Source organism: Cynocephalus volans, chromosome 8 (assembly GCF_027409185.1).
Source record: "Cynocephalus volans isolate mCynVol1 chromosome 8, mCynVol1.pri, whole genome shotgun sequence".
Classification (NCBI taxonomy): Eukaryota; Metazoa; Chordata; class Mammalia; order Dermoptera; family Cynocephalidae; genus Cynocephalus; species Cynocephalus volans.
In genome coordinates, this window is record NC_084467.1 from 20613348 (window position 1) to 20640308 (window position 26961).

A 26961-nucleotide genomic window follows, 5' to 3' on the forward strand; every position below is an offset into this window, starting at 1 on the left:
GAGACCTGACCTGTTCCCCTTGGCCTCTGACCTCTGATCCTGGCCCAGCATCCCACAGCATCCCTGGCTTCCTCTGTGGGATATGGGGGGTGGGGGCAGGGGTAGTGGGAGGAGCTTCTCTCAGAGTTGGAATTCTTTTGGTGGAATGCGGAAGGCTGGAGGTCACAGAGGCTTCTGTTATATCGCCACGAGGGGGAGCGAGACTGCTTGCAATACATTTGCTTTGAAGAGGAGACTGAGCAACTATGACCGATAACCAAAAGGCCTGGTGGCAGCAATGGACAGACACAGCCAATGTCAAACATCTGAAGCTGCTGGTGTGTGGCCCCTGCCTGGCTCCACCACCCAAGCTGGCATCCTGGGTGGGGCGGGGCGCAGGAGGGGCAGTAGCTGCACTGAGGCCACTCCTCTTCCCTGCAGAAGAACACGCATGAGCCCTACAGGCCAGAGGAACACGTGCTCATCAACCGCCGGGACATCACTAGCAAAAAGGTAAGCAAGAGGCTGGGGCTACAGGGCCTACAGTGTCCCTTGCTCTGTGGGCATCGGGCCTTCAGGGTGACTCTACCTCCCTCTGCCCTCTGAACGTCCCCCCAGAGGACCCTCCCCAGCAGTGATCCCTGCAGTGACCCCCCATGATATGTTAGGAATTGCCTGGCAGTGCACCCCACAGAAATCCCTCTGTAATGACAGTCACCACCAGCAAAGACCCCCAAAAATATGCTCTTGCAATGACCCCCACAAAGATTCCCCAACAGTGACCCACTTTCATAGTGGCCACGTAGGTAGTGGCCTCTGCATTGAGGCCCCTATTTCTTTGATCCCCTCTCGGGCAATTTCGCCCCCTAGAGTGGACCTCCAGGGATCCCCGTTCACTGAAAGCAAACATCCAGGCAGAGGCCTCCTGTGGTGACACCTGCCTGAAGGAAGGTCCCTGCCTTCTTGCAGGATGCCTGGGACATGCAGGAGTTCATCACTCGCATGTATATCAAGCAGCTGTTACGACACCCGGCCTTCCAGATGTTGCTGGCCGTGCTGCTGGTGGTCAATGCCATCACCATCGCCCTCCGCACCAATTCCGTCCTTGACCAGGTGGGACGCCAGCCGGGGGGCCTGGGGCAAGGTGCTTCCCTCTTGGGCCTGTAGGCTCTTTGTCTGTCTTTGATGGTTGGATTGGATGCTCTCCAAGGGTCTGTCAGCTCTGACCCTCCAGGGATCCGGAGTTCAAGGCAGGCTCTGGGGCCTGGCTTTGAGGAATGCATTGGATCTGTAGAAAGGCAGGAGAAGACAGGTGTGAGTAGAGACAGGCAAATGGTCACCTTATGGGGGAGGGAGTCCAATTCTAACCAATAATCACTAAAGGGAGGATCCCTCTGAGCACAGTCAATGCCAGGGTTCCAGGCATAAGCATGGCAGACCCAGTTCCTGCCTCAGACATAAATGTGTCATTACAGAGGCCTGAGAGGCACACAGAATACGTAGGAGGTCAGAGAAGGCAATCGAACCTAATCTGGGAGATCAGGGAAGGCTTCCTGGAGAAAGTGGCTCTTAAGCTGAGAGAAAAGAATGAGTAGGAGTTGGCCAGGCAAAGAGAGGTGGGGAAGAGTGTTTGGGGCAGAAGAAACAGCATGTGAGACAGTTCTGTGTGTTCAGCTTGAAGTCCAGCATGACTATGGTCTTATCCTTGATGTTTTAATTTCTTACAGGGAGTATATGTGCATGTGTTACGCTTTTTAAAGTCAATATTATTAGGGCCGGCCTGTGGCTCACTTGGGAGAGTGTGGTGCTGATAACACCAAGACCAAGGGTTCGGATCCCTATATAGGGATGGCCGGTTAGCTCACTTGGAAGAGCGTGGTGCTGACAACACCAAGTCAAGGGTTAAGATCCCCTTACCGGTCATCTTTAAAAAAAAAAAAATACTATTTATTTATTTATTATTTAATTTTTTTGGCAGCTGGCCAGTACATGGATCCAAACTCATGACCTTGGTGTTATAAGGCTGCTCTCTAACCAAGTGAGCTAACTGGCCAGCCCTAAAATCACTATTTTTAAATGTCCAGCGTGGTGGTGGCAGATGAGTTCAGAGAGGTGGTCAGAGGCCAGATCACACAGGGTCTTTAAGTTATGTTAAGTAGGATGCCTTCATCCTGTGTCAGCAGAAAACCAGGAAATGACCAGACATATATTTTAGAAAACTTACACTGGCTGCCACAGCGTGGACCATGGAAGGGAGGGGGCCCAAGAATGGGGGAAGATGGGCCAGGCAGGACCCTGTTGCAGATGCTCAGGTGAAAGATGATGGACTTGGACCAGGACAATGGCAGTGGGTGAAGGTCAGATGCATTTGGAAACTCCCTAGGAGTTGAATCCATGGGCCTTCCTGGCAAATTTTCTTTATAGCTAACATTTAATAAGCTTTGGCTATGAGCTACCGTGTTTAACATGTCACCACCTCATGCGTGTAGAGAAGGCGTTATAGTATAAATACCTGAAACTAAGTGATTTATAAAGAAAACAAAATTTATTGCTTACCGTTTCTGAGGCTGGGAAGTCCAAAGACCAAGGAACACGTCTGGTGGTGGTGACAGTGACCCAGGGGTCTCACATTGCAAGATGGTGGAAGCAGAGAGAGAGAGCTCTTCTTTTAAAGCCCTCAGATCCACACCCCTGACCACCTATATTAATGCATTCACTATGGCATGGTCCTGCAGTCTAATCACCTCTTCAAGGCCCCACCTTTCGATTACCATTATAGGATTTCCCACCCTCAACAGTTACAGTGGGAATTAAGCTTCGAATATATGGACTTTGGGGAACACAATTCAGTCAACCTACAGCAGAAGGGGAGAGTGAGGAATTGAGTTCCCGGCTTGGGAGCCGTGTGGGGGATGGTGCTGTGTGTTGGGTCGTGGGGACATGGGAGGAACAGCAGGTTTGGGGAGGATGCTAAGACAGGTTTGGGGTATGTGACGTTGGAGGTGCCCATGCAATATCCACACTTAGATGTCTCAAGAGGAGTTGGAGGTCAGGTCTGAAACACTGTGGAAGGCATGGGTGGAGATGGAGCTGTGAGAGTTGCTGGTGTGTAGGTGGAGGAGTGGGTGAGATTTCTGGGGACAGCACTGGGTCAGGAGGAAAGAGGACCAAGCCAGAGCCCTGGGGAGAGCCTGCAAATAAAGGGCAGAGATGGAAGAGAGGGTGGAAAGAGAGACTGAGGAGGAGTGGCCAGTGGCGTGGGAGGAACCCAGGAGAGTGGTGATCAAGGGAGCAGAAAACAGGTCCAGATGTGGTGGAGAGATGCGGCAAGATAAGGACTAGGAAGCATCCTTCAGGGTTAGCTCTCATGACCCAGACAAGAGCTGTCTCACATGCGGTGCAGGCAGGAGCCCAGTTGCAAACGTTTGCAGAGTAAGTAGCGTGGAGGGCAGATCGCAACCCATTAATGGATCATGAACTCGGTTCATGTGTAGACGAACTGAGTGCGGATGCCAGCATGCTGATATGGAATTGAAAAGAATGAAATACATTGGTCTATGTGCGAGAGAGGAAGAGAAAAGGAGAGATAAAGAGAGAAACAAGGTTATGATGTAAAATATATTTCTTACTGTGGGTTCAGCAAAAATGCTGAAACCCTGGTATAGGATAAATGTCTGTAAAGGTCAGATTTAGAGGCCTGTGAATGCCAGACTGGTTTTGAACTTTATCCTGCAGGCCACCAGGAGCTGTGGAAGGCTTGTGGGTAGGGAAGGCAACTCTGATTTAGCTATAGATGCTCATGATTTGGAGAAGGCAGGAGGACTATAGAAAGCCCTTTTGATCAATAGTAAGGAGGGCATATCGCCTCCAGTGGCCAGGAGGGTGGAGCTGAGGGGACAGTTGAGGGCAATGAAGCTCTTCCTCATTGTAGACTCACATCCATGGTCCATGACAGCCCTTGTGGAATTTGGAGCCGGCAGGGACTGCATAAACCTTAACCTCCCATCTGGGTTTAAGAAGCTCTGCCCAGCCCGGCACCCGCCAATGGATGGTGGTGTTGGCGGGGGTGGGGTGGGCAGCAGGAGGCCCCCATGTGTGACAGTGATCCTGGAGGCACTGAGTGTGTCAGCCACTGGGGTAAAGAAAGGAGGGGATAAGGTGACTTTAGTGACCACCAGGGTGGAGCCAGGGGCTGAGGGCTATTAGTGGTTCACAGCTATAAGAAGCTGAGGAGTAGGATCGAGGTTGGGCAAAGGTAAGTTGGGTTTTGGACAGACCCTAGTCGTCCAGCCACCAGTTCAACCATCCAGTGTACATGTCCCAGACCCACGCGTGGGAGGATACCCAGGAGTGTGGTCAAGCCTAACCTGGGGGACTTGGGAAGCTGGAGCAGCAAGAGTGGTTGGGACAGAGAAGGATGGATGAGGCTTGGAGTCCTCCATGCCAAGGGGCCAGGCCTTTTCTTCCCAATCCTGGAGTCTGTTTGGCATCTCCTCTACCCACCTTTCTAAATATCCCTACTCTAGAGGTTAGGGGCAAAGGTTTGTAGTCAAACAACAATCTTAATCCACTAGCTTGTGTGCGCATGGGCACCTCTCTGATTCCTCATCTGTAAGATGGGAGTGAAACCTACTTTGCAGGGCAGTGGTGATGGTGACCCGAAGCGATGCGTGAATGGTCTTAACATGGTGCCTGGCAAGTACATGGGCAGTGTGCTCTGAAGGGAGCCACACGTTGCCGAGGATGAAGAGCAGCAGTAAGAGGGGAGGGGGACAGGGAGGGAGGAAAAGGAGGAATTGGTAAAGGGACACGAAAATGAACTACATTGTATATTGATAAATTAAAATTTAAAAAAAAAAAAATGAGCAGCAATAATATGGGCCTTCCTTCCCCCACAGGCCTGGCCTTGCCCGGGCCCTGCTCCACTGACCTCTCCATCTCTCTCTTTTTCTCTGTCTTCCGTGTAGAAACACTATGAGTTGTTCTCTACCATAGATGACATTGTGCTGACCATCCTTATCTGTGAGGTTCTCCTCGGCTGGCTCAATGGCTTCTGGATTTTCTGGAAGGTAAGATCCTGGGCCTTCCCTGCCATCACCCCTGCTCCTCCCTGGGGACTGTACCCCACCCAGTCCCTGCTCCTGTACATCTGGGTGTATGTGTGTGGAGAGTAAGAGAAGCTTCTGAGATGTATGTGTTATGGCAGAAAGTAATTTGTGATACAAATGCAGCCTTCCTGGGTTCCAATCCCAATCTCTGCTCCAGCCTTCCCCAGCTCTGTAGTCTTGGGCAAACCTTGATTTCCTCACTGAGAAATGGTATTGAGAGTATTTACCTTAGTTTGTAAGGTTTAGAGCAGGGGTCAGCAAACTGTTTCTGTAATGGGCCGGATAATAAAAATTTTAAGTTTAACAGGCTATACAGTCTCTGTTGCAACAACTCACCTGTGCTGTGATAGCTCAAAAGCAGCCATAGACAGCATGTAAGCAAATAAGCATGGCTGTGTTCCACTGAAACTTTATTCATGGACACAAATTTAAATTTCATACAATTTTCACACATCACAAAATATTATTCTTCTGATGTTCCCTATTCACTTGCTTTACTCCTACTTACAAACTCATTCAGATGTCTTCTCTTCCAGCAAGTGTTCCTATCTCTCCTAGGCAGGTTAAGTACTGCTGTGTCTCCATGATACTATGCACTTACTTCTCTCACATAGAGTTAAATTCACTGTTTACCCACCTTCCTCAAAATAGTCTGTGAGCCCAGCAGGGCAGAAATCCTGTATCCTCAGGGACAGGCTCAGGGTATGGCATATAGCAGGCGCTTAATACTGAATGGATACAGAGATCGATGTATAGACAGGCAGAATTGTGTCTCCTTGTATGTGTCTAGGCACAGACACTCTGAGTGTAAGCAGCCAGGAGGACTTGTGTTTATTGGGCTGCCCAATAAATTTCAGGACATTTTTTCCATTAAAAAGTACCTTTATTTTTGAATATTTAATGCAGATACATGTTGGTCAAAACTATATTGAAAGGTATACACAGAATTCTGGTTTCCCCTCCTGTCCTCTTGTCCCCTTACCCACCCCCCCACCCTCTCTAGGTAATCTTTTTATATTTGTAGTCTCGTTTATCTTCCCAGTATTTATTTTTACAATCATAAGCAAATATGTATATATTTTTAGTCCTCCCTTTGCTAAGAGTAGCATGCTATAACACAGTTCTGCACTTTGCTTTCATCGCTTAATGGATCTTGACAATCTTTCTATATCAGTACATGGAGATCTTTCTCTTTTTTCTTTGTATGGCTACACAGTATTCCACTGAATGAACACGCTGTAGTTTATTCAGCCAGTCTCCAATCGCTGGATGCTTTGGTTGTTTTCAACCTTATACAAATGTCATTTTGTACCTGTACCAGAGTATCTTTGGGTCAGATTTCTAGAAGTGGAATCACTGGTTAATTTTTCATATATATGGGCTTCCTCCTCTCCTCCCCGGTTCCTGTATGAGTAAGTGCCTTATTGGACACAGGGACTGCAGAATTTGCCTGTCTCCCGCTCTTGCACTGAGAGCTATTTCACCTCTGAACTGGCTGTAAAAGCAGCGTTCCTTGATGTTTTCAGTGGTATTTATTTTCATTTTATTATTAATTGTAGTATGTGTCACACAAAGGCAGGAAGACCCAAATGTTTTCAGGTCATCTGACTGTAGAGCAAGGCCATGGTCAGCAGTTCACTAGCCGAGGTGGGCACTCATCTTAGGACTTTCTGTGTATATGTGAGGGTCTTCACTGTTGTCTCTGAGACTGCACTTGGCTGTTGACACATTTGGGACAGTGAGTGCATGTGTGTTTTGTGGCGTGTTTGGGGGACAGAAGTGAATGGCAGCTGACTGACCCTGCTCTGAGAGGAACATTGACCCCCCTCATCCTTGGGGTGTGGGGAGGGCATATTCCAGATACTTCCATGGGCTGGGCCTGACAGACCCCACTGGGGCTGGCCCACCCCCAGGATGGCTGGAACACCCTCAACTTTCTTATCGTCTTCATCTTGCTCATGGGGTTCTTCATTAACGAACTCAGTGTCAACAGTATCACCTACACCCTCAGGTAAGCCTGGAGCTCTGGAGAAAAGAGGGGGACTGTCTGGAACCTGGGAATGAGATGGGGGGGTCATTACCAGCTGGGGATCAGCTATGCCTCTCTGGACAGTTGGTGGGGGACAGTGAGAAGGGAAAAGTCTGGGAAGGGCCGAGGGGCACCCCTGAGAGGCTTTGCTACAGGGTGCTTCGTCTGGTACACGTGTGCATGGCAGTGGAGCCCCTGGCCCGGATCATCCGCGTCATCCTGCAGTCGGTGCCCGACATGGCCAATATCATGGCCCTCATCCTCTTCTTCATGCTGGTCAGTGCCCTCCCCCACCCCCAGCCGTTCCCCTTCCCTGAACAGGGCCTCTGGGTCATTGGGGATAGAGGGGTGTCTGGAAGAGAGGAGAGGCCCATGGGCCTGAATCCCTGTGATTCCCTTGGCAGCATTCATTTGCATGACATCTGCAGGGTATTTGCATGTCCTGTCTCCAAGACCCTCGGGTAAAGTCAGGATGGGCTTTGGTTTCTCTGGCAGGTGTTCTCTGTGTTTGGAGTCACACTCTTCGGTGCATTCGTGCCCACGCATTTCCAGAACATACAGGTTGCCCTGTACACCCTCTTCATCTGCATCACCCAGGATGGCTGGGTGGACATCTACAGTGACTTCCAGTGAGTGCTGGTGGAGCTTCCAGGCCTTTATCCCAGCCTGGCAAGGAAGGGGCTAGGGCTCCTGTGAGGCAGGGAAACTGGGGGGAAAAGGGCTCTCAATGCGAGTGGAGGCTCCAGGGGTTAGGATGAGGGTGGCCCAGTAGGATGGAGGGTGCCCAAGGCTTTAAACTGGGGAAGAAAAAAATCCCTGGTGGAGACGTTGGGGTTTATGGTACTTGAAGCCTTGTTCCCCTTGAAACTCCACACATTCAAAGTCCTACACTAGCCCTGTTCATGGAGACTTCTCCTACCATGCTAAATAGCTGGGTAGCTAGGCCTTGGGCAGGGGAACAGGTCTGTGGTTGTGCCTAAGGTTACAGAGCAGCCTCCCAGCCCACACTGGAGCCCTCCAAAGTCCCCCAACCCCTGGGAACTCTGGTTCTCACTTCATTCATTCTTAGACCCACTGCCCAAGGTCATTTTTGTGTTCTGTTCTTTACCTTTTTTCCATTAAACCTAAGCCCTATTTCTTTCCAGTCCACTTGAGGCAGTGGACCCTCCTACCCTCCTGATTGGCTTCTTTTTTTTTTTTTTCCCCCTTTGTGTAAAAGTAGAAGTCCAGCAGGGCCTCCGTAGCCTTTATCCATTATGATATAAGTAGTGAGAAAAAAATCACAGACTGCACAATATAGTTACACTGGGCTTTTGTCTTTGCTCCTGCACACTAGTCGTGTGACCATGGGCAAGTTACTTCATCGCTCTTCTGAGCCTCAGTTTCTCCATCACAATATTAACTATGTTATGAATTGCTGTGAAAATCAATATAAATCTCTTAGCATAGAGCCTGGCACAGAGTGCATCTACTTTTGTTTTATCTATCTATCTATCTATCTATACACAGAGGGAGAGAGAACTATTTTGGGGGAAAATATTTTATGAGAGACTTGTAACAAGGTATTAACAGTGGGTAACTCAGAGCAGATGGGATATTTTGCCTGTATATTTTTCTTCTGATCTTTCTATAATGAGCTTGAATTATTTTTATAGTAAGAAAAACATAAAGAGTACAGCTAATAGATTAAATTTGATAATGCTGATGTACAAATCCCCACCTTGCACAGTTGGCTTGAGAACTGGCCCGCCGTCTGGAGCACAGCAGGTGCTCAGTAAGGAGCAGCTGTGGTGACAACTAGGGATAGGGAATTAGAGCTGCACAACAGCAGTAAAGCAGGCAGAAGTCCCCGGAGGCCTTGGGATGATTTCCCCATTTCATAGGTGAGGAAACTGAGGCTCAAAGGGCCAGGGAGGTGACAGGGCCTCCGCCTGCCATCTCCAGGATGGAGAAGAGGGAGTATGCGATGGAGATCGGAGGTGCCATCTACTTCACCATCTTCATCACCATCGGTGCCTTCATTGGCATTAACCTGTTCGTTGTGGTGGTGACCACCAACCTGGAGCAAATGATGAAGGCAGAAGAGCAGGGGCAGCAGCATCAAATAACCTTCAGTGAGGTGTGTGGGCACGGAAGGCAGAGGGAGGAGAGGGGCATGTGTGTGAGTGCCAACAGCACACGCGTACGTGCCTGTGTGTGTGCACACTCGAGGGCCTGGAGGCAGCAGCCCCACCTGGAGTGCCCACTCACCAATTGGGGCTTCTGAGGGGTGTGGATCTTCTAGATGTTATATTTCTATGGCAACTCACCACTGAACAGCTGGGTGACCTTAAGACATTGAACCAATCTAAGCCTCAATTTCTTCTTCCATAAAATGGGAATAATAATAGTTCTTACACCATAAGGCTATTATGAGGATTATATGGGTAAATGAACAGGGCTTGGTACGTAGTAAGCACTCCATTAATGTTTGCTACAGTATTATGCATTCAAGGGTAGAGCTTCCATAAGGTTGGAGAAGGGAGGGGGTACTTCTGAAAGGGCTGAGGGCTGGGGCTGTGACTACAGGGTAGGTAGGGTAGGGCTTTAGAACTTTGCTGGGTAGGATTTATCAAGGGTGAAATCTGGGCTGGGGCTAAGTTTTAAAAAGGGGTGAGAATTTCCAAAGAGATGGGGAAGGGCCTATGCGTTTGAGGTTGAGCTGCCAAAGCAAGGTAGGGAGGCTAAGACTGGTTGGAGCTATAATGAGGGGCATTAGAACCCTGGTGTCCTAAGCCTCATCCTACCTGAAGCCAAACAGAAAGGGACTGGGAAAGGGGATGCCTGAGCTGTCTGTCCCCTCCCCGTTCATTCCCTGCTCCCCAGACAGGCGTAGAGGAGAAAGACGACAGTAACGAGCTGTCACTGGTGCACTGTGCAGTCGTCCGCTTGGAGAAATCTGGTCACCCCCAGGAACCGCTTGTGGGGGGTCCACTGTCGAACCTCTCGGAAAACACGTGCGACAACTTTTGCTTGGTGCTCGAGGCAATACAGGAGAACTTGATGCAGTACAAGGAGATCCGAGATGAGCTCAACACGTAGGGGGGGTACTGGGGGTACCCCCACGTCCCGTGAGTCAGGGCTGGGCGGTGCCTCAGCTTCTTCTGGCCTCACGTCCTCACCATTTTGTAATGCAGACCCTGGGGCCCAGAAGGGTTAAATGACTTGCTCAGGGTCCTCCTCCTGTGGAGGAGCTGGACTCCAGACCTCCGGGTTCCTCCCATCTCACACGAGGGCACAACTCGGCCTGGGCCTCTGTCAGGGCTGCAGGGAAGGGCGAAGTGGGGGTGGTGGGCGCCAGGGAAGAGGTGGGAGGGCTGCCCCTCCCCCACGGCCCGTGGAAGGCACTCACCACTCTGCCCCCAGCGTCGTGGAAGAGGTGCGCTCCATCCGCTTCAACCAGGAGCAGGAGAAGGAGCTGATGCAAAAGCGCGTGTCGGTGAGCCTGTCATTAGAGAACGGGTCCTCCCTGGACATCCGCGAGATGACTAACCAGCAAGACTTGTTCACTGCGCTCGTTAACATGGAAAAGGTGCGTCTTCCCTCTCCTACCCGATCAGTCCTCACCGTGCCACTCCCAGCCCAGCCACTGACCCACTTGTCAAGGTTTCCGTCTATTCCAAGAACGTCGCGGCCAGATCCGGTGAGGTTCCCCGCTTTCCTTCTCGGACAGGCCACGCCCCCTGCCGTCAGGCTCCGCCCTTCAAGCCAGTTTCGTCTCTGGAGCCTTCAAACCTACCTCCACTTAGTGTGGCTTGAGCCAGCTCTGTTCCTGTTTAGTGGAAGATAATGGGGCCCACTGTGGGCAAAGACCCCTGGATGCTCTCTAGGGTGCATAAAAGCAGCCTCCTCCTGAGGCTTCCCTCAGGAGCTGCGGGGGAGAAATAGGCACACACCCCTGTTATTTAGTTTTTCTCTGCCTCCCACACCACCTGACCAGGATAGAAGGACCTTGTGAATGTACACAGCCTGGGATCCCAAGCTCAGAGGGGGTACCAGGCAGGCTCCAGTTAGACCTGTGAAGGACTTCTCTGGGAGGCCCAGATGCGGCAGCTGTTGAGGCTGGAGGAGGGATGTAAGGGAGAGCCTGCCATGTCAGGGCAGGGGGATTGACAAGAAGGCCTCTTGGTTTGCAGGTTCATGATTCTAACACAAATATACTCCTTAACAAACACAAGAGCAGCCGCTGAGAGGCAGGAAGGGAGCCGTGGGAGCACAAACACCCAGTGCTGCATCTTCCTGCATTCCTGGCATGGCTTGGCACATCCTGGCCCAAGCTCATCCTCTCCCTTACACCCGGGCAGAGGCCAGGGGCTGTGAGAGTAGCAGCAGCTGCAGGGCTTGTGCCTGTGAGCCCCAGGTCCAGAGGAGCCAGGCTGGAGAAGGATGCTGGATGAGAGTGGGAGCCCTAGCAGCAAGGACAAGCACAGAAGAGGGGTGCTGGCCAACGTAGCCAGGGTTTGGTCAAAGGGTGGCTATCCCTGGCCCCCTGCTCTAGCCCAGAGCTGAGTGGGGCCTGAGTGGGCCCAAGCACCAAGAAGAGAAAGGTGAGGCCACTGGGGCCGGCATCTGTGTATTGATAATAAAGTTTTGTGTTGGAATCAGTGTGTCTGACTGGTGGATCTCCAGCCTCTTAGGGTGCTTGCCCCAGGTCTCATGGGGAAGACAAATCTTGCCCCTCAAAAGCCTGTTTGTCTGATGAGAGAGTCACAGACTGCCTTCAAGAGCTTCCAGTCTAATGGGAGAGAGAATCTGCATCCCTAAAAACTTCTGACTTAATAATAGAGATATAATCTTAAGTTTGGGGGAGGAGAGTCCGGTCCTCATGGCTGGGAGCCCCTGTCTTATAAAGGAGCAGCCCTACCCTTTCTCTCCCTGTCTGAAGGTCGAGACTGGCCCTCACTCTGAGGAGTGCTAGCCTTGCGGGGTCACCTTGTTCAAAAGCAGTTCAGCTGAGGGCAGTGGAGTTTGACTGGTTGAAGTGTGGGTTCTGGCAGGCTTCCCGGAGAAGAGCACCGAAGCTTGCTGGAAGAAAGCAGGAGGACTGTGTAGGTCAGGTGAATGAAGTCTGGTGGGAACTTGGGACCTGTGAAACCTATTTGGGACCTTCCTCAAAGGCCATTGAGAATGTCAGTAGCTTCCTGAGGTAGGCAGCGGAAAGAGTCTGAGAAAACTCTGCATTCGTGGCAATAGGAAGAGTTGCCCTGGAGGACAGGAGACCTGGATTCTAATCCTCAGGTGAATCACTGGGCCTCATTTTCCCATGTGTGCAATGGTCAGCTCTTAGCCCAGGAGGTGAGAAACCAATGGCATCAACCATGTCCCTGAGACTCAGATTCCTTGGTGCTGGGTCGGAGGAAGGCTGGAAGGCCCAGAGTTCTGCCCTGCTGTTCAGCAGAGGTTAACAATTAGGGCCCTTGGGTATATTCACCAATTGGAATGGGAGTCCCCAGAGGCCCACTGATTGCAGCTGATGGGAAACTCCATCCCCCATCCCCCTCCCATCAGTGTTGAATCCAGCCCTGAAAAAACCCCTGGGCTTGCTGGGAGGGAGTCTGGACAGCTGGGAATGGGTGGGGCAGGAAGATGAGAGGTGGTATCAGCGCCAGCCAGTGTGCTTCACAGTCTTGGAGCCACTGTCTGTTTCCCTATTTGGGCCAGGACTCCTTTCAGCACCCTCCAGACCATCCACCAGCACAGCCATGGGCAGCCAGTGGCTTTTGCTGCTGTTGCTGCTGCTTATTGGGGACGGAGCCCTCAACCTGCCTGGTGAGTATCCACTTACATCCTTTCCATCCATCCTTTTCTGGGGGCTCTCACAGCCCCTCTTCTGGCTGGCCAGAGGGGGGAAGAAGCTGGCAGAAGACCAGGTATTGTCTCCAGAAAGATCTAATAATGTGAGCACAGCTATCCACTACCCCCCAAATTGTCTGCAAAGCTTGGGGTATCAGTGACTTTGGAGGCAGGAGCCTCTGTGGGGCTTCTGGCCTTGCCCATCCATCTAGTCCAGGATGCTCTTTGTCTGTCTGTCCACTCCTTTCATTTTGTCATCTCATCTGTCTCCCCCTTTTTATCTGCCTTTCTCATTTGGGCCAGGCCAATAGCTTGGAGTTTGAGCACGTTAGTTCCCTACAAAGCTGGCCCAGAACTGAGGTCCCAGTAGGTCTGACCCCTACTGCTTTCCATAACTTTTGCCAGGGACAGGAGCATCCTTGACAAAGCATCCAGGAAACAGATGCCTTTTTTTTTTTTTTTTTAAAGATGACCAGTAATGGGATCTTAACCCTTGGCTTGGTGTTGTCAGCCCCACACTCAGCCAGTGAGCTAATTGGCCATCCCTATATAGGATCCGAACCCATGGCCTTGGTGTTATCAGCACCACACTCTCCCGAGTGAGCCACGGGTTGGCCCAACAGATGTCAATTTGGTGAGAGGAGCAGAAGGGTATAATCATTACCAGTAGCAGGTTCTACTCATTGAGCACCTACAATGTGGTAAGCACTGTGCTAAGTGCTTCACATGCATTATCTCATTTAATCCTCATGACTGGGCTGGCCGGTCAGCTCAGTTGGTTAGAGCATAGTGTTATAACACCAAGGTCAAGGGTTCAGATCCCCATACCTGCCAACCACCACCACACACACACAAAATCCTCATGACCATCAGAGAAGTAAGTGCTATTATCATTCCTATTTTATAGTGAGGAAACTGAGGCTCAGAGACATGTGGTGTTTTCCACATCCCCTATGTCCCCATGCAGGATATGTCCTGTATCACAGAATCACAGAGCTACAATTCTATCCCAGGTCTGACTTCTGAGTCCAGATCACACTCTATTGCTTCTCAAAAGAACTGATGGGGGGCCGGCCCGTGGCTCACTCGGTAGAGTGCGGTGCTGATAACACCAAGGCCACAGGTTCGGATCCTATATAGGGATGGCCGGTTTGCTCACTGGCTGAGCGTGATGCTGACAACACCAAGCCAAGGGTTGAGATCCCCTTACCGGTCATCTTTTTTTTAAAAAAAAAAAAAAAAAAAAAAGAACTGATGGGGAGGCAGAAAACCTCAGTATCACAAAGATATCAATTCTCATGAAATCTGTAATTCCGGTAAACTTCCACTCACAATCCCAACAGGTTATTTGTAGAACTTGATAAGCTGATTCTAATATATGTCAGGAAGAATGAAAGGCCAACAATATCCAAGATAATTTTGAAGAGCAAGATGGGAGAATTCACCTACCAAATATTGAGATTTACTATAAAGTAACAGAGAATGTAGTGTTGGTACAGAGACAGACAAGTGATCTGATGGAATGACAGAGAGAGCATGAAAATCAGTTGGGGAAAATAATGACAGGTGGCATAACAAATCAGTGGGGAAAGGATGGACTTTTCCATAACAGGGCAGGGACAACTGGTTAACCACATGTAAAAAATGGAGAGTCAGACCCAGTGGAAACATTTCTCCCTGCAAATAAAAACCTGAGGCCCCTGTAGCAAGACATCTATTCATGTCAGCCTGGACTTTTGTTGCAATTGGACCCACAGATCACCAGAGATTAGAGGGCTCCTCAGATATGGAGTCTCTCACTGTGCTCAGGGGAATATGGAGACCCAGGAAGAGGTGAGGCCTTCCCCAAGGTCACACAGCAAGTTAGTTATAGAGCCAGGTCGAAAGCCTAGGTCCCCACTCTTTCCAAGCATCCTGGCTAGCTCCCCTGCACTATTGTGACCCCTTAGGTCTGCACAGCACTAGAAGAAAGTGGGATATGGATGGGGCAGGTGCCAGGTGAGGGCGGGTTGGGAACAATGGTCACTGCCTCTTCGGAATTAGGTGGTGGGAAGGATGAGCCTGTCACCTGGGCTGGGTCACCTCCAGTTTTGTATATTAGCCCTTTGACAATTGTTAAGGGTACAGTGACTGGGACTCAGGTGATGAACCTATCTCTGCCCATTGCCCAGGGGAAAGAGGAAGGTTTCCAAGGCATCTAGCTCAGCATAGCTGACTTGGGCCTTTCTTTCTAGAGAGTGTGGCTGGCTCAGCCATGAGAATGAAGCTATGTTTTTGTGAGACAGTACAGTGTGGTAGGGAAGACATTGGGCTCTGGGATCTGATGCACTCGGCTTTGAATACAGTGCCACCACTATCTGGCTGTGTGACCTCAACAGATGTCTTCACCTGTCTGAGTCTCAGTTTCTTCCTCTGATAAATGGAAATAATAGTCCTTACCTCAGGTTGGTTTTTTTTTTTTTTTTTTTTTTGTCTTTTTCGTGACCAGCACTCAGCCAGTGAGTGCACCGGCCATTCCTATATAGGATCCGAACCCGCGGCGGGAGCGTCACTGCGCTCCCAGCGCCGCACTCTCCCGAGTGCGCCACGGGCTTGGCCCCTCAGGTTGGTTTTGAGGATTCAATGCACCAATGCTTGTGCAGTAGAGCAGCACCTTACCTGGACAAGGTGAAAATTAAATGATGCCATAATAATCCTTTACTGCTATCACACTAAATGAAACACCTGGCTTGTGATTAGGGGTCACATTGCACACACACACAAAACTTATATCTTTTTTTTTTTTTTTTTTTTAAAGATGACCAGTAAGGGGATCTTAACCCTTGACTTGGTGTTGTCAGCACCACACTCAGCCAGTGAGCGAACTGGCCATCCGTATATGGGATTCAAACCCGGGGCCTTGGTGTTATCAGCACCACACTCTCCCAAGTGAGCCACGGGCTGGCCCCAAAACTTATATCTTTAAACACTAGAATCACATTTAATGCAGTTGAATGCTAACATGAAACAAGGCATTAAGAAACCAAACACCAAATGATTTAACAGGTTTCCATCTTTTGCTAATTCTCTGTGTGTCTAGAGTAGTCATTGAGTGGAATGAGACATAGTCACCGGCACAAGTTATATTCTCTCCCCCTGGCATGCATCAGTTGAAATCTATTAGCACGGAGCTGACACATAAATGGATGGGAGCTGGTAATAATGTAGTTGATGTTGATATTATTTTTATTGAATCTCCCAATAAGGATACTTGGCAAACCAGAATATTTGAGAAGAACTCTGTTTTGTAGAAGGAAGAGGTAGATTAGGGATTTTTTTGTTGGTTTTTTTATAGGCAGTGTTATAATCTGGGGGGGCTGCATCAGATACAACATCCTCCACAAAAGACTCTGTGACTAAGGAAACTATATTGTGTTCATCTACAACTTCAGCTCTGTCAAACAATGGGAGAGACAACGCCCCTGAAGCTGCACTTAGCTTACCAACAACCAGAAGGAAATCAACGTCTGAATCCCAGGAGCATACAACATCAGCTACTCCTCCAACTTTACCACTAACCAGCACTTCTACTGGGTCCACTGAGCAGACAACCCCAAAACATAGGACTCAGGAAGAGAACTTAAATACAACTATCATCACAACCTTCAAGGGTACAACACTGTCAAATACTATCATGGCTTCTACGTGGAAGGACCAGGGAGGGACATCCAGAACCATAGACTTATCCAGCGTGGCCACTTCAGCTGAGACCCCAAAACAGAATCAGATAACTTTAATTACAGACCCATCAGCATCAAACACCATAGTCAATGGAATGGAGTCATCAGTGTCCACTGACTCTGAGAAATCAGCCACAATCACAGCTCCAACAGCATTAAATGCACCAGGTGATGACCTTATATCACTTGGGTCCATGACAGCCATTGTCTCTGAGAAGTCAGCTATAATTACATCCCTGACGACATCAAACAAAATGACTGATGTGAAAGAATCTTTACCTATGACAACCGGTGCAGTTACTCACATCACTTCGCTAACTACGACCTCTCTAGGGACAACTGTTCTTGGAACAACCATGCCTGGGAGTCAGGAAGGAGAAATCACAGCTGCATCCCCAACCCCAACAACAGCCCCCACAATGAGCAAGCTGTCTACAACACATCATAACACAGCCCCACAGGCACCTTCCCATCCAGCAGAATCAGCTTCCAGTGTTGGCACTGCTACGTGCCAGTCACCTGAAACAACAGCTGCTCATTCCAAAGCCTTTAACCCCAGCTTCCCAGGAACAACAAAATCCTCTGCTATGACTGGGGACAGTCAAGCTTCCCCTAAACACACCCAGAGCAGTGATCCCGGAGCTGGAGCCTGTGCTTTGGATGAGTATCCAGTCATTCAGGGAGTTTGTATGTGCAATGAGAGCTACTACACCCATTCAGGTAAGTCTGACAACCTCATGTGAATAAACTGAAGAGGAGGCGGGAGTCAGAGTGGACATTATAACTCTGAGAAGGCCCAGAGCAACACTGTGTTCAAAGGGAGGACCGGTGAGGTTTGGTAAGACATTGGCATCTAATGAGTCTTTCTGGGTAGAGGTGATTTCAGTGGATGGGCAGGTGGCTGGCCATATGAGGTAGAACGGACCATTTATGAACCCCTAGGACTAGTCCCCAAGACTCCAGGTAGGCCAGAGATTAAATCTTCCTGGGAGAAGTTGATGATCTACCAAAGACCAGGGCTGTAGTCCCAGTAGCGGCCTGGAGAGCTAGGCAGGGAAACTGAAGCAAAAGTCTGGTTGTTGGGACAAGTCATTGTGACAGATATTACAGAAAGTGTGGGTTCACAGGGCCTCCCCCAGGCAGTGCAACAAACTCCCGGGCCCACCCTCTGATAGGGCTGAAGCTGGGTCCAAAGTACCAAAAAGATGTTTGGGTAATGTCCCCCAAACATATGTTCTTTGCAGGCAAAATAATTCTAACCCCACAAAACATTTAAATTTAACAAAATTGGGGCTAGTCGGTTAGCTGAGATGATTAGAGTGCAGTGTTATAACACCAAGGTCCAGGGTTGGGATCTCCATACCAGCCAGCTGCCAAAAACAAAAACAAAACAAATAAACAAACAAATTTAACAGAATTATCGTTTTTCCTAAAATGACTCTGCTTTTTAAAAAAATATTAAATTCCTTCAAAAAATATTTCTTTGGCATTCTTGCTTTGGTCTATTGGGTAATCTTGCCTTGGGAAGAGGCTTTTATTGAATGTAAAACTAGCAGTGCTTAACTTATGGGTCAGTATTTTCCAAAATGTATTTTGCAGGACACCAGTGCTACAGGATTTCAACAGACAGTGCACTAAGAAGAGGTCCTATTGTCAAATGTATTTGGGGAACAATGGATTAAACAAACCTGTTTCTTGACTGCAGGACGTTTCAGAACCTTCAATACTCTCTTGTTCACTGGGACTTCCTTATAGCAGATTAGAGAATGCATTTCCCAAGGGTGTTTGTCCCCAGAGCCCTCATTCTGAGGAATGTTCCGGCAGCACCTTGGAATACTCTGTTGCATAGGAGGGGGGTTAAGCTGGGCTGGGCAAGGTAGAAGTGACCAGGTGGTTCACTTCTAACCCAGGTGGTTTTTAGTCAAACCCCAAGTGCGTGCTGGCTCTTTAGAGGGTTGTCACCATCTCAACAGACTCTCTTGGTAAGATCAGGGTTAGGTACCAAAGTGTACAGCACTGCATGTGTCCCTCCACAGAGAATATAAATAGATCATTGTGTTTTCATGCATTGAGAATGAGACAGCTTTTGTTTCAGTGTTAATTTTTTTTTCCCTGTGGGCAAGAACACGGACTCTACACAATAGACTGACTGGGTTTGAACTATGACTCATTTTCTCCTGATAGGGATAATAAAGTGCATTTACACCATAGCATTAGTGTGAGTGCTAGCTATTATTAATGTTCTCATTTGGCACTCTGCATCACAATACAAGTGGTCCCTGACTCAGGATGGTTCGATTTATGATCTTTACTTTATGATGAGTTTGTTGGGGTATTAAATGCATTTTTGACTTACAATATTTTCTACTTAGGATGGGTATATCAGGATGTAACCCCCACCATAAGTCAGGGAGCATCTGTACACAGCCAGCCGTCTGTATCTGTGGGTTCCACATCCATGGATTCAACCAACCCCACATTGAAAATATTTGGAAAAAAAATTGCATCTGTACTGAACACATAACAAACTTTTTCTTCTTGTCATTATTATATACCCTAAACTATACAGTAAAACAACTATTTACATAGCATTTACATTGTATTAGATACTATCAGTCATCTAGAGATGATTCAAAGTATATGGGAGGATGTGCATAGGTTATATCGAAATAATGAACCATTTTATATCAGGGACTTAAGTATCTGTGGATTTTGGTATCTGCATGAGATCCTGAAATCAATTCCTCATGGATACAGAGGGACTACCATACAATCAACTGTAACAGCAGAAAATTATGTGACTGAAGCTCCCCCGCCCTACCCCAACACATATTGATTGGTACAAAGCACCTGCTCTTAAATTGCAGACCATTCCTCTGACCAAAATAGAAACAGTGATACCATCAGAAAGGTGATTAAAAAAAGAAACAGTGAGATTAAACAAAAAAAATCTTTAAATTCAAAGTAATAAAATAAATCCAGAAATGTTTTACACTAGTATCTCCATTGTATTTTGCTTTTTACTTTCACTTTTTCTATTTTTTGATTTTTATTTTAACATTTACTTGTACCTGTGTGTGGGGTACAGTGAGTTGTTTCAATACGTGCATATACTGCACAATGATTCACTTAGCATACATGGCACAGTTTCGCACCCGTTAGTCCACCACTTCTCCTCCCCACACCCCTCTCCTCCTGGCCTCTGGTAACCATTATTCTGCTCTCTACTTCTGTGAGAACCACTTTTTTTCCCCCTTAGATTCCACATATGAGTGAGATCATGCAGTATCTGTCTTTCTGTGCTTGACTTACTTCACTTAACATGATAGTTTCCAGTTTCATCCATGTTGCTGCAAGTCATAGGATATCACTTCTTTTTGCAACTGAAAAGTATTCCATTGTGTATATATACCATAGGTTTTTTAAATCCATTCCTCCACTAATGGGCATTTAGATTGTTTCCATCTCTTGGCTACTGTGAATAGTGCTTCGATGAACATGGGTGTGCAGGTGATATATCCTTTTGATATATCAATTTCGTTTCCTTTGGGTATATACCCAAGAATGGGACAGATGGTCATAAGGTAGCTCTATTTTTAGTTCTCTGAGGAACTTAAATACTGTTTTCCACAATGGCTGTACCAATTTTCATTTCCACCTGCAATGTAGGAGAGTTCCCTCTTCTCCACATCTTGGCCAGCATTTGTTATTTTCTGTCTTGTAGGTAATAACCATTTTGACTGGGGTAGGATGATATCTCACTGTGGTTTTAATTTGTGTTTCCCTCATGATTAGTGATGTTGAGCATTTTTTCATGTGCTTGTTGACCATTTGTATGTCTTCTTTTGAGAAATGTCTGTTCAGGTCCTTTGTCCATTTTTTAGTTGGATTATTTGGGTTTTTGCTGTTGAGTTGTTTGAGTTCCTTATATATTCTGGATATTATCCCCTTGTCTGATGTGTGGTTGGCAAACACTTTCTCCCATGCTGTAGGTGGTCTCTTCATTTTGTTGATAGTGTCCTTTGCTGTGCAGAAGCTTTTCAGTTTGATGTAGTCCCTTTCATGTATTTTTGCTTTAGTTGCCTGTGCCTTTAGTCTTGCTCAAAAAAGCACTGCCCACTCCCTTTTTGTGTAGTGTTCCCTCTATATTTTCTTCTAGTAGTTTCATAGTTTGGGGTCTTAAATTTAGATTAGGTCTTTAGTCCATTTTGAGTTGATTTTTGTGTATGGTAAGGGACAGGGGTCTAGTTTCAATCTTCTGCATGTGGATATCCAGTTTTCTCAGCACCATTTATTGAAGAGGCTGTCTTTCCCCACTGTATGTTCTTGGCAGCTTTGTCAAAAATCAGTTGGTTGTAAGTTCATGGACTTATTTATGGGCTCTCTGTTCTGTTCCACTGGTCTATTTGTTCATTTTTATGTCAGTACCATGCTGTTTTGGTTACTATAGCTTTATAGTATATTTTGAAGTCAGGAAGTGTGATGCCTCCAACTTTGTTCTTTTTGTTCAAGATTGCTTTACCTACATGGATCTTTTGTGGTTCCACACAAATTTTAATCATTTCTTTCTATTTCTATAAAGAATGTCATTGGTATTTTGATAGGGATTGCACTGAATGTGCAGATTGCTTTGGGTAATATAGACATTTTGATGATGTTAACTCTTCCAACCCAAGAACATGGGTTCTTGGGTTGGAAGAATTATTATTTTTCCATTTATTTGTATCCTCTTCAATTTTTCTCGCCAATGTTTTATAGTTTTCATTGTAGAGGTCTTTCACCTCCTTTGTCAAATTTCCTCCTAGGTATTTCATTTCTTTGGTAGCTATTGTGAATGGGATTACTTTATTTCTTCTTCAGCTATTTCATTATTGGCATATCAGAAGGCTATTGATCTTTGTGTGTTGATTTCATATCCTACCACTATACTGAATTCATTTATTAGTTCTAGCAATTTTTGGTGGAGTCTTTAGTGTTTTCTATGTATATGATCATATCAACTGCAAATAGGTATAGGGTGACTTCCTTCTTTATTGCTTTTTTTGTCCTATTGCACTGGCTAGAACTTCCAGTACTATGTTGAATAAGAGTGGGGAAAGTGGGTATCCTTGTCTTGTCCCAGATCTTAGAAGAAAAGCCTCCAATTTTGGGGGCTGACCCATGGCTCACTCAGGAGAGTGTGGTCCTGATAACACCAAGGCCATGGGTTCAGATCCTATATAGGGATGGCCAGTTCGCTCACTGGCTGAGCGTGGTACTGACAACACCAAGCCAAGGGTTAAGATCCCCTTACTGGTCATCTTTTTTTAAAAAAAGAAAGAAAAGCCTCAAATTTTTGACCATACATTATGATGTTAGTTGTGGATTTGTCATACAGGCCTTTATTGTGTTGAGTGAGGTCCATTCCTTCTATACCTAATTTGTTGAGTGTTTTTATCATGAAGGAGTGTTAGATTTTATCAAATGCTTTTTCTGCATCTATTGAAATGATCATATAGGTTTTTTTCTTTCATTTTGTTGATGTGAGGTATCACATTTATTGATTTGCATATGTTTTTTTTTTTTTTTTTTTTAAAAGATGACCGGTAAGGGGATCTTAACCCTTGACTTGGTGTTGTCAGCACCACGCTCACCCAGTGAGCAAACCGGCCATCCCTATATGGGATCCGAACCCGTGGCCTCGGCACTCCCAGCGCCACACTCTCCCGAGTGAGCCACGGGCTCGGCCCCATGATTTGCATATGTTGAATGATCCTTGCATCCCTGGGATGAATCCCACTTGATCATGGTGAATAATCTTTTTAATATGTTGTTGGATTCTGTTTACTAGTATTTTATCAAGGATCTTCTCATCTGTTTTCATTAGGGATATTGGTCTGAAGTTTTCTTTTTTTGGTGTGTCTTTTTCTGGTTTTAGTGTGAGGTTAATGTTGGCCTCATAGAATGAGTTAGGAAGTATTCCCTCCTCTTCAATTTTTTGGAGGAGTTAGAGAAGCATTGGTATTCGTTCTTGAAATGGGTGGTAGAATTTGACAGTGAAGCCACCTGGTCCTGGGATTTTCTTTGTTGAGAGACTTTTTATTACTGCTTCAATCTCATTACTTGTTATTCGTTGGTTTAGGTTTTCTAGTTCTTCGTGATTCAACCTCAGTAGGTTGTATGTGTCCAGGAATTTATCCATTTCTTCTAGGTTTTCCAGTTTGTTCACATATAGTTGTTTGTAATAGTCTCTTATGATCCTTTGTACTTCTGTGGTATCATTTGTAATGTCTCCTTTTTCATTTCTGATTTTATTTATTTGAGTCTTCTGTCTTTTTTTCATTAGCCTAGCTAAAGGTTTATCAATTTTATCCTTTTGAAAAACCAACTCTTTGTTTCCTTGATCTTTTGTGTTTTTTTAAATCTCTAATTCATTCATTTCTGCTCCAATCTGTGTTATTTCTCTCTTTCTAATGATTTGGGTTTGGTTTGTTCTTGTTTTTCCAGCTCCTTGAGGTGTAATGTTAAGTTGTTTATTTGAAGTCTTTGTTCTTTTTTTACATAGGCATGTATTGCTATAAACTTCCCTCTTAGAACTGCTTCTGCTGTATCCCCTCCGACACCACCACCTGCTCTGTCCCTTGCTCCACGTGCCCACTTTTTCTGCCTCTCAGCCAACATGGCAGAAGATGGTCACCTCACCTCTCAAGTTTATATTGCCTCCTTTGAGGCCCAGCTCCTAATTGCTGGGAAAGAGATTCTGAGTGGGTCAGCTAAGGCCAGGGATCAGGTCCCACAGGGAAAACATGGCTGTGGGGACTCACCTCCTGTGAGGGAGTGTCCTTGTTTAAGGGGGTCTTTGTGGATTGGGCTAATGTCCCTACAGTGTCCCTCCACCCAGATTAGAGCTAGTACCCCCTCCCAGGGCATCATCCCAGGAGCCTCAGGAGGCCCTTGCACTGACTCTTGTCCATCGCAGAGCTGTCCAGGGTATTGGTGACCCTGCACTGCTGGCCACAGAACATTGAGGTGGTCCTGAACAGCTACTTCCTGGAGACTCGCCACTGGGTCCTGATGGAAGGTACATTCTCAGGATGCTCCAGCATCAGCAAAATAGAACAGGGTCGCCGTGTCCACGTCTTCATGATGGAGAAGAAGGAGGGTACTTGTGGACTCCACCTCTCTGTAAGCTCCCTTGAAGGGGTCGCCTGATAGGAAGTGGGGGAAGATGTTGAGCGGTGGGAACTGGGAAAGGAGTGATTGGACACAAGTCATGATTTTATTTCCCTCTGACTGAGGAATTCCCTGGAATAAAGTCAAGTCTTAGCCATCAGACTGATCTTTTTGAGGGATAAGACATTGTTGTCCCCCTTCAGACTGGGAATGCCCTTATATCTGATGCCATGTTTGATGAATTGGGATGTTGGTTTCCAAAACTGTTGTCAGCTACAGAATCCTTTAAAATAATAACAACCACAACCACAACCAGTACTTATTAATTTCTTACTATGTGTCATCTGCCGCTGGTCAAATCCTTTTTTACATGCATCGTCTCATTAAATCTTCACAATAATTGAGAGATCCCATTTTACAGATGAGTAATCTAAGGCTCAGAGAGGGTGAGGGATTTTCCCAAGTCATACAGCTAGTTATTAACAGAGCTGGTTTGTGCTCCTAATTGCTCACCAATGCTGCCACCTCCTTTCTTTGGAAGAGATCTTACATAAAAGTTGAATATAAAAAGAAATATCTAAAAGCATGGATCCCCATATTGGCCAGCCACAAAAAAAAAATTTAAAAATTAAAGCAGAGCAGCTCTGACTGAATGGGGGAAGGAGGAAGAGTCCTGTTGGGTCAGCTTCCCCCCAACATATTGGCAGGCTTTCACACCCCTTCAAGGAGGTCTGGGGCTCCCTGGGCTCAGTTTGAAAACCAGAGTTTGTCCTGAAGAGATGGTTTAGTTGCTCCCAGTTGTCTGCCATTGTCTCTAGTTCTGCCACCCAGGGATTCATGGGGTCTCTTGCTTAGGTTATGGAACAGTTTCAACATGGAACAGCTAAGCCCATGGCTATCCCCCTAGAACTCACTCTCGGTGTTCTTTTTAATGAACTGCTTTATTTATAGCAACAAAACAGATCATTTTGATTCTTTTAAAAAAAAAACCTATGTAGTTAGCTCAGGTGATTAGTGTGTGGTGTTGATAACACCAAGGTCAAGGGTTTGGATCCCCATACCGGGCAGCTGCAAAAGAAACCGTAAACAAACAAACAAACGTTTTTAAAAGCCTACGTAAACAATAAAATACCAAAAAGATATCCAAATCTTGGGATAGGGACCAGGACTTGGCATTTTTAACAAGCACCCCAGTAATTCTTTTATTTATTTCAAGGGATTCTAAAATGCACATTGATATTTGAGAGCCACTGGCAGAGGTTAAGAACAGGGGCCTTGGAATCAAAGAGATGTTGAATTTTGGCTCTGGTACTTGCTTTGGAAAAGACTTTAGCCTTTCTTTTTTTTTTTTTTTTTTTTTTTTTTTTTATTAAAAAGATGACCAGTAAGGGGATCTTAACCCTTGACTTGGTGTTGTCAGCACCACGCTCAGCCAGTGAGCTAACCGGCCATCCCTATACAGGATCCGAACCCACGGCCTTGGTGTTATCAACACCACACTGTCGTGAGTGAGCCACGGGCTGGCCCTAGACTTTAACCTTTCTAAGCCTCAGTTTGCTCTTCTGTAAAATGGGACTAATTACAGAATACTCAGAGAGTTGTGATCAAGACACAGTGCACACAGCCAGGCCCAGTAAACTTTAGTCATCACTTTTTTTTTTTTTTTTTTAAATATGACCGGTAAGGGGATCTCAACCCTTGGCTTGGTGTTGTCAGGACCACGCTCAGCCAGTGAGCAAACCGGCCATCCCTATATAGGATCCGACCCCGTGGCCTTGGTGTTATCAGCACCGCACTCTGCCGAGTGAGCCACAGGCCGGCCTAGTCATGACTTTTATTTAAATAAACAACTTGAAGCCAATAAGGACAGGAGAAGGTGTTTCCCCTGGATATCTGAACGTAATAGCTGCCTCCCTGTCTTTTTTAGACCAACAACACCCACGCCCTGTACTCTCTGGAGGTGCAGCTTTTGCAGGTTTCCCCCAACTTCACCAATATTGACTCCACAATGCTCAGCTTCAGCTGCACGTACCCTCTGGTGGTGAACGTCAGCCACACCCAGCCCTACCCGGTGGTCTCCTTCCCGTGAGTTCTGCCCTATCAGCTGCCTCTCTAGCTGGGCCCTGGGAGCCCAGCTCTTCAGTTCTCATTGCTACCTCTAATTCAGACAAAAGAGTCAACACCTTCAGGATGTAGGTCCCCTGTACCCACCACCAAACACCTCCTAGATGGAGACTCAAAGTATTAGTGGAAGAAAAAAAGATGCTTCTATGAAGCAATGCATTATGGGTTGCTTATGTAAATTACCATGGGGTAGAATAGCTTCAAGGGTCCTAGATATGGGGATCCATGAGGTGGGGCCTCACTTTTTAGTTGGTCCAGGAGGAAGGTTAGCAGGTTTGCTCCTCCCCTCCCTTTATTCTCTATGGCTACCAGTGCTCAGTGACCTTGGGTGTGAGGCAGAATGTGAGTGAGTAGCCTTCCCTCTGTGGTTTTGTGATGCAGGTCTCACTCCTGTTCCTCTCCAGACATAGAACCATACATATTCCGGGCGCTGGGGACATTATCGTCATTCTGGGCATCTTCACGGACCCTCAGCTCTCAACTCCACTTGAGGACAGAACAGCTCCCCTTGGCATTCCCCTCTATGTGGTTCTCAGGGCCACAAGCAGCGATCCAGACCGATTTGCTCTGGTGGCCACTGAGGTCTTTGCCAGCACCAACATCTCCAAGACAGGTTCTGTTAAGGCCACCCACCACTTTGTGAACAATAGGTAAGGGTCTGTTGGGGCCTGGTAACTTCCTGCCAGTGCCAGACTGGCTCTTGGATTGTGGCATGTGCTGGGTGCTTTTGTACCCATGACCACAGATCTCTCTTCTTTGTATCCCTGGCACGCAAACACTGGGAGAAAGGAAGTGCTGGTTGAATGTTATTGAGTGAATGCATTATCATTCCCATTTTGCAGATGAGTAAATTACGGCTCAGGGAGATTAAAGCCTGCCCAAGATCTCACAGCCAATTAATGACATTCATTTATTCTTTCCTCAAACAATTACTGAGGCAGTAATTAAAACTAAAAACAAACAAAAAAAACCCCTAACATTTCAGAGTGATGTATACTATGTTATATATTACGTTACA

The 26961-nt window shown here is 46.9% G+C and overlaps 2 protein-coding genes across 4 annotated transcripts in view; both read left to right on the forward strand.

The window, feature by feature from the left end:
- The first annotated feature begins 230 nt into the window (after positions 1-230).
- CATSPER4 (cation channel sperm associated 4) lies at positions 231-11692 on the forward strand. Of its 2 annotated transcripts, XM_063106369.1 has the most exons (11): positions 231-317; positions 421-492; positions 949-1092; positions 4947-5048; positions 7001-7098; positions 7272-7392; positions 7612-7745; positions 9061-9235; positions 9982-10193; positions 10522-10687; positions 11292-11692. In XM_063106369.1, the coding sequence occupies exons 1-11, from the start codon at positions 246-248 to the stop codon at positions 11343-11345; spliced, it is 1350 nt and encodes a 449-aa protein (XP_062962439.1). In that variant the 5' UTR covers positions 231-245; the 3' UTR covers positions 11346-11692. The 2 variants fall into 2 exon arrangements, 1 of the variants encoding a protein (XP_062962439.1); XR_010024262.1 differs by having other exon boundaries at positions 238-317; positions 424-492; positions 9982-10687.
- A 1148-nt stretch (positions 11693-12840) lies between these two features.
- The window catches only part of CEP85 (centrosomal protein 85), a 49522-nt gene continuing 35401 nt past the window's right edge, over positions 12841-26961 (forward strand). Inside the window, exons 1-5 of one of the 2 annotated variants that reach the window (XM_063106559.1) lie at positions 12841-12924; positions 16380-17387; positions 23626-23831; positions 25747-25904; positions 26348-26593. In XM_063106559.1, coding sequence (XP_062962629.1) covers positions 12858-12924; positions 16380-17387; positions 23626-23831; positions 25747-25904; positions 26348-26593 — 1685 coding nt within the window. In that variant the 5' untranslated portion in view covers positions 12841-12857. Of the gene's footprint in view, positions 12925-16379; positions 17388-23625; positions 23832-25746; positions 25905-26347; positions 26594-26961 lie in introns of those variants that run through there. The other variant, XM_063106557.1, reaches the window with a different exon arrangement.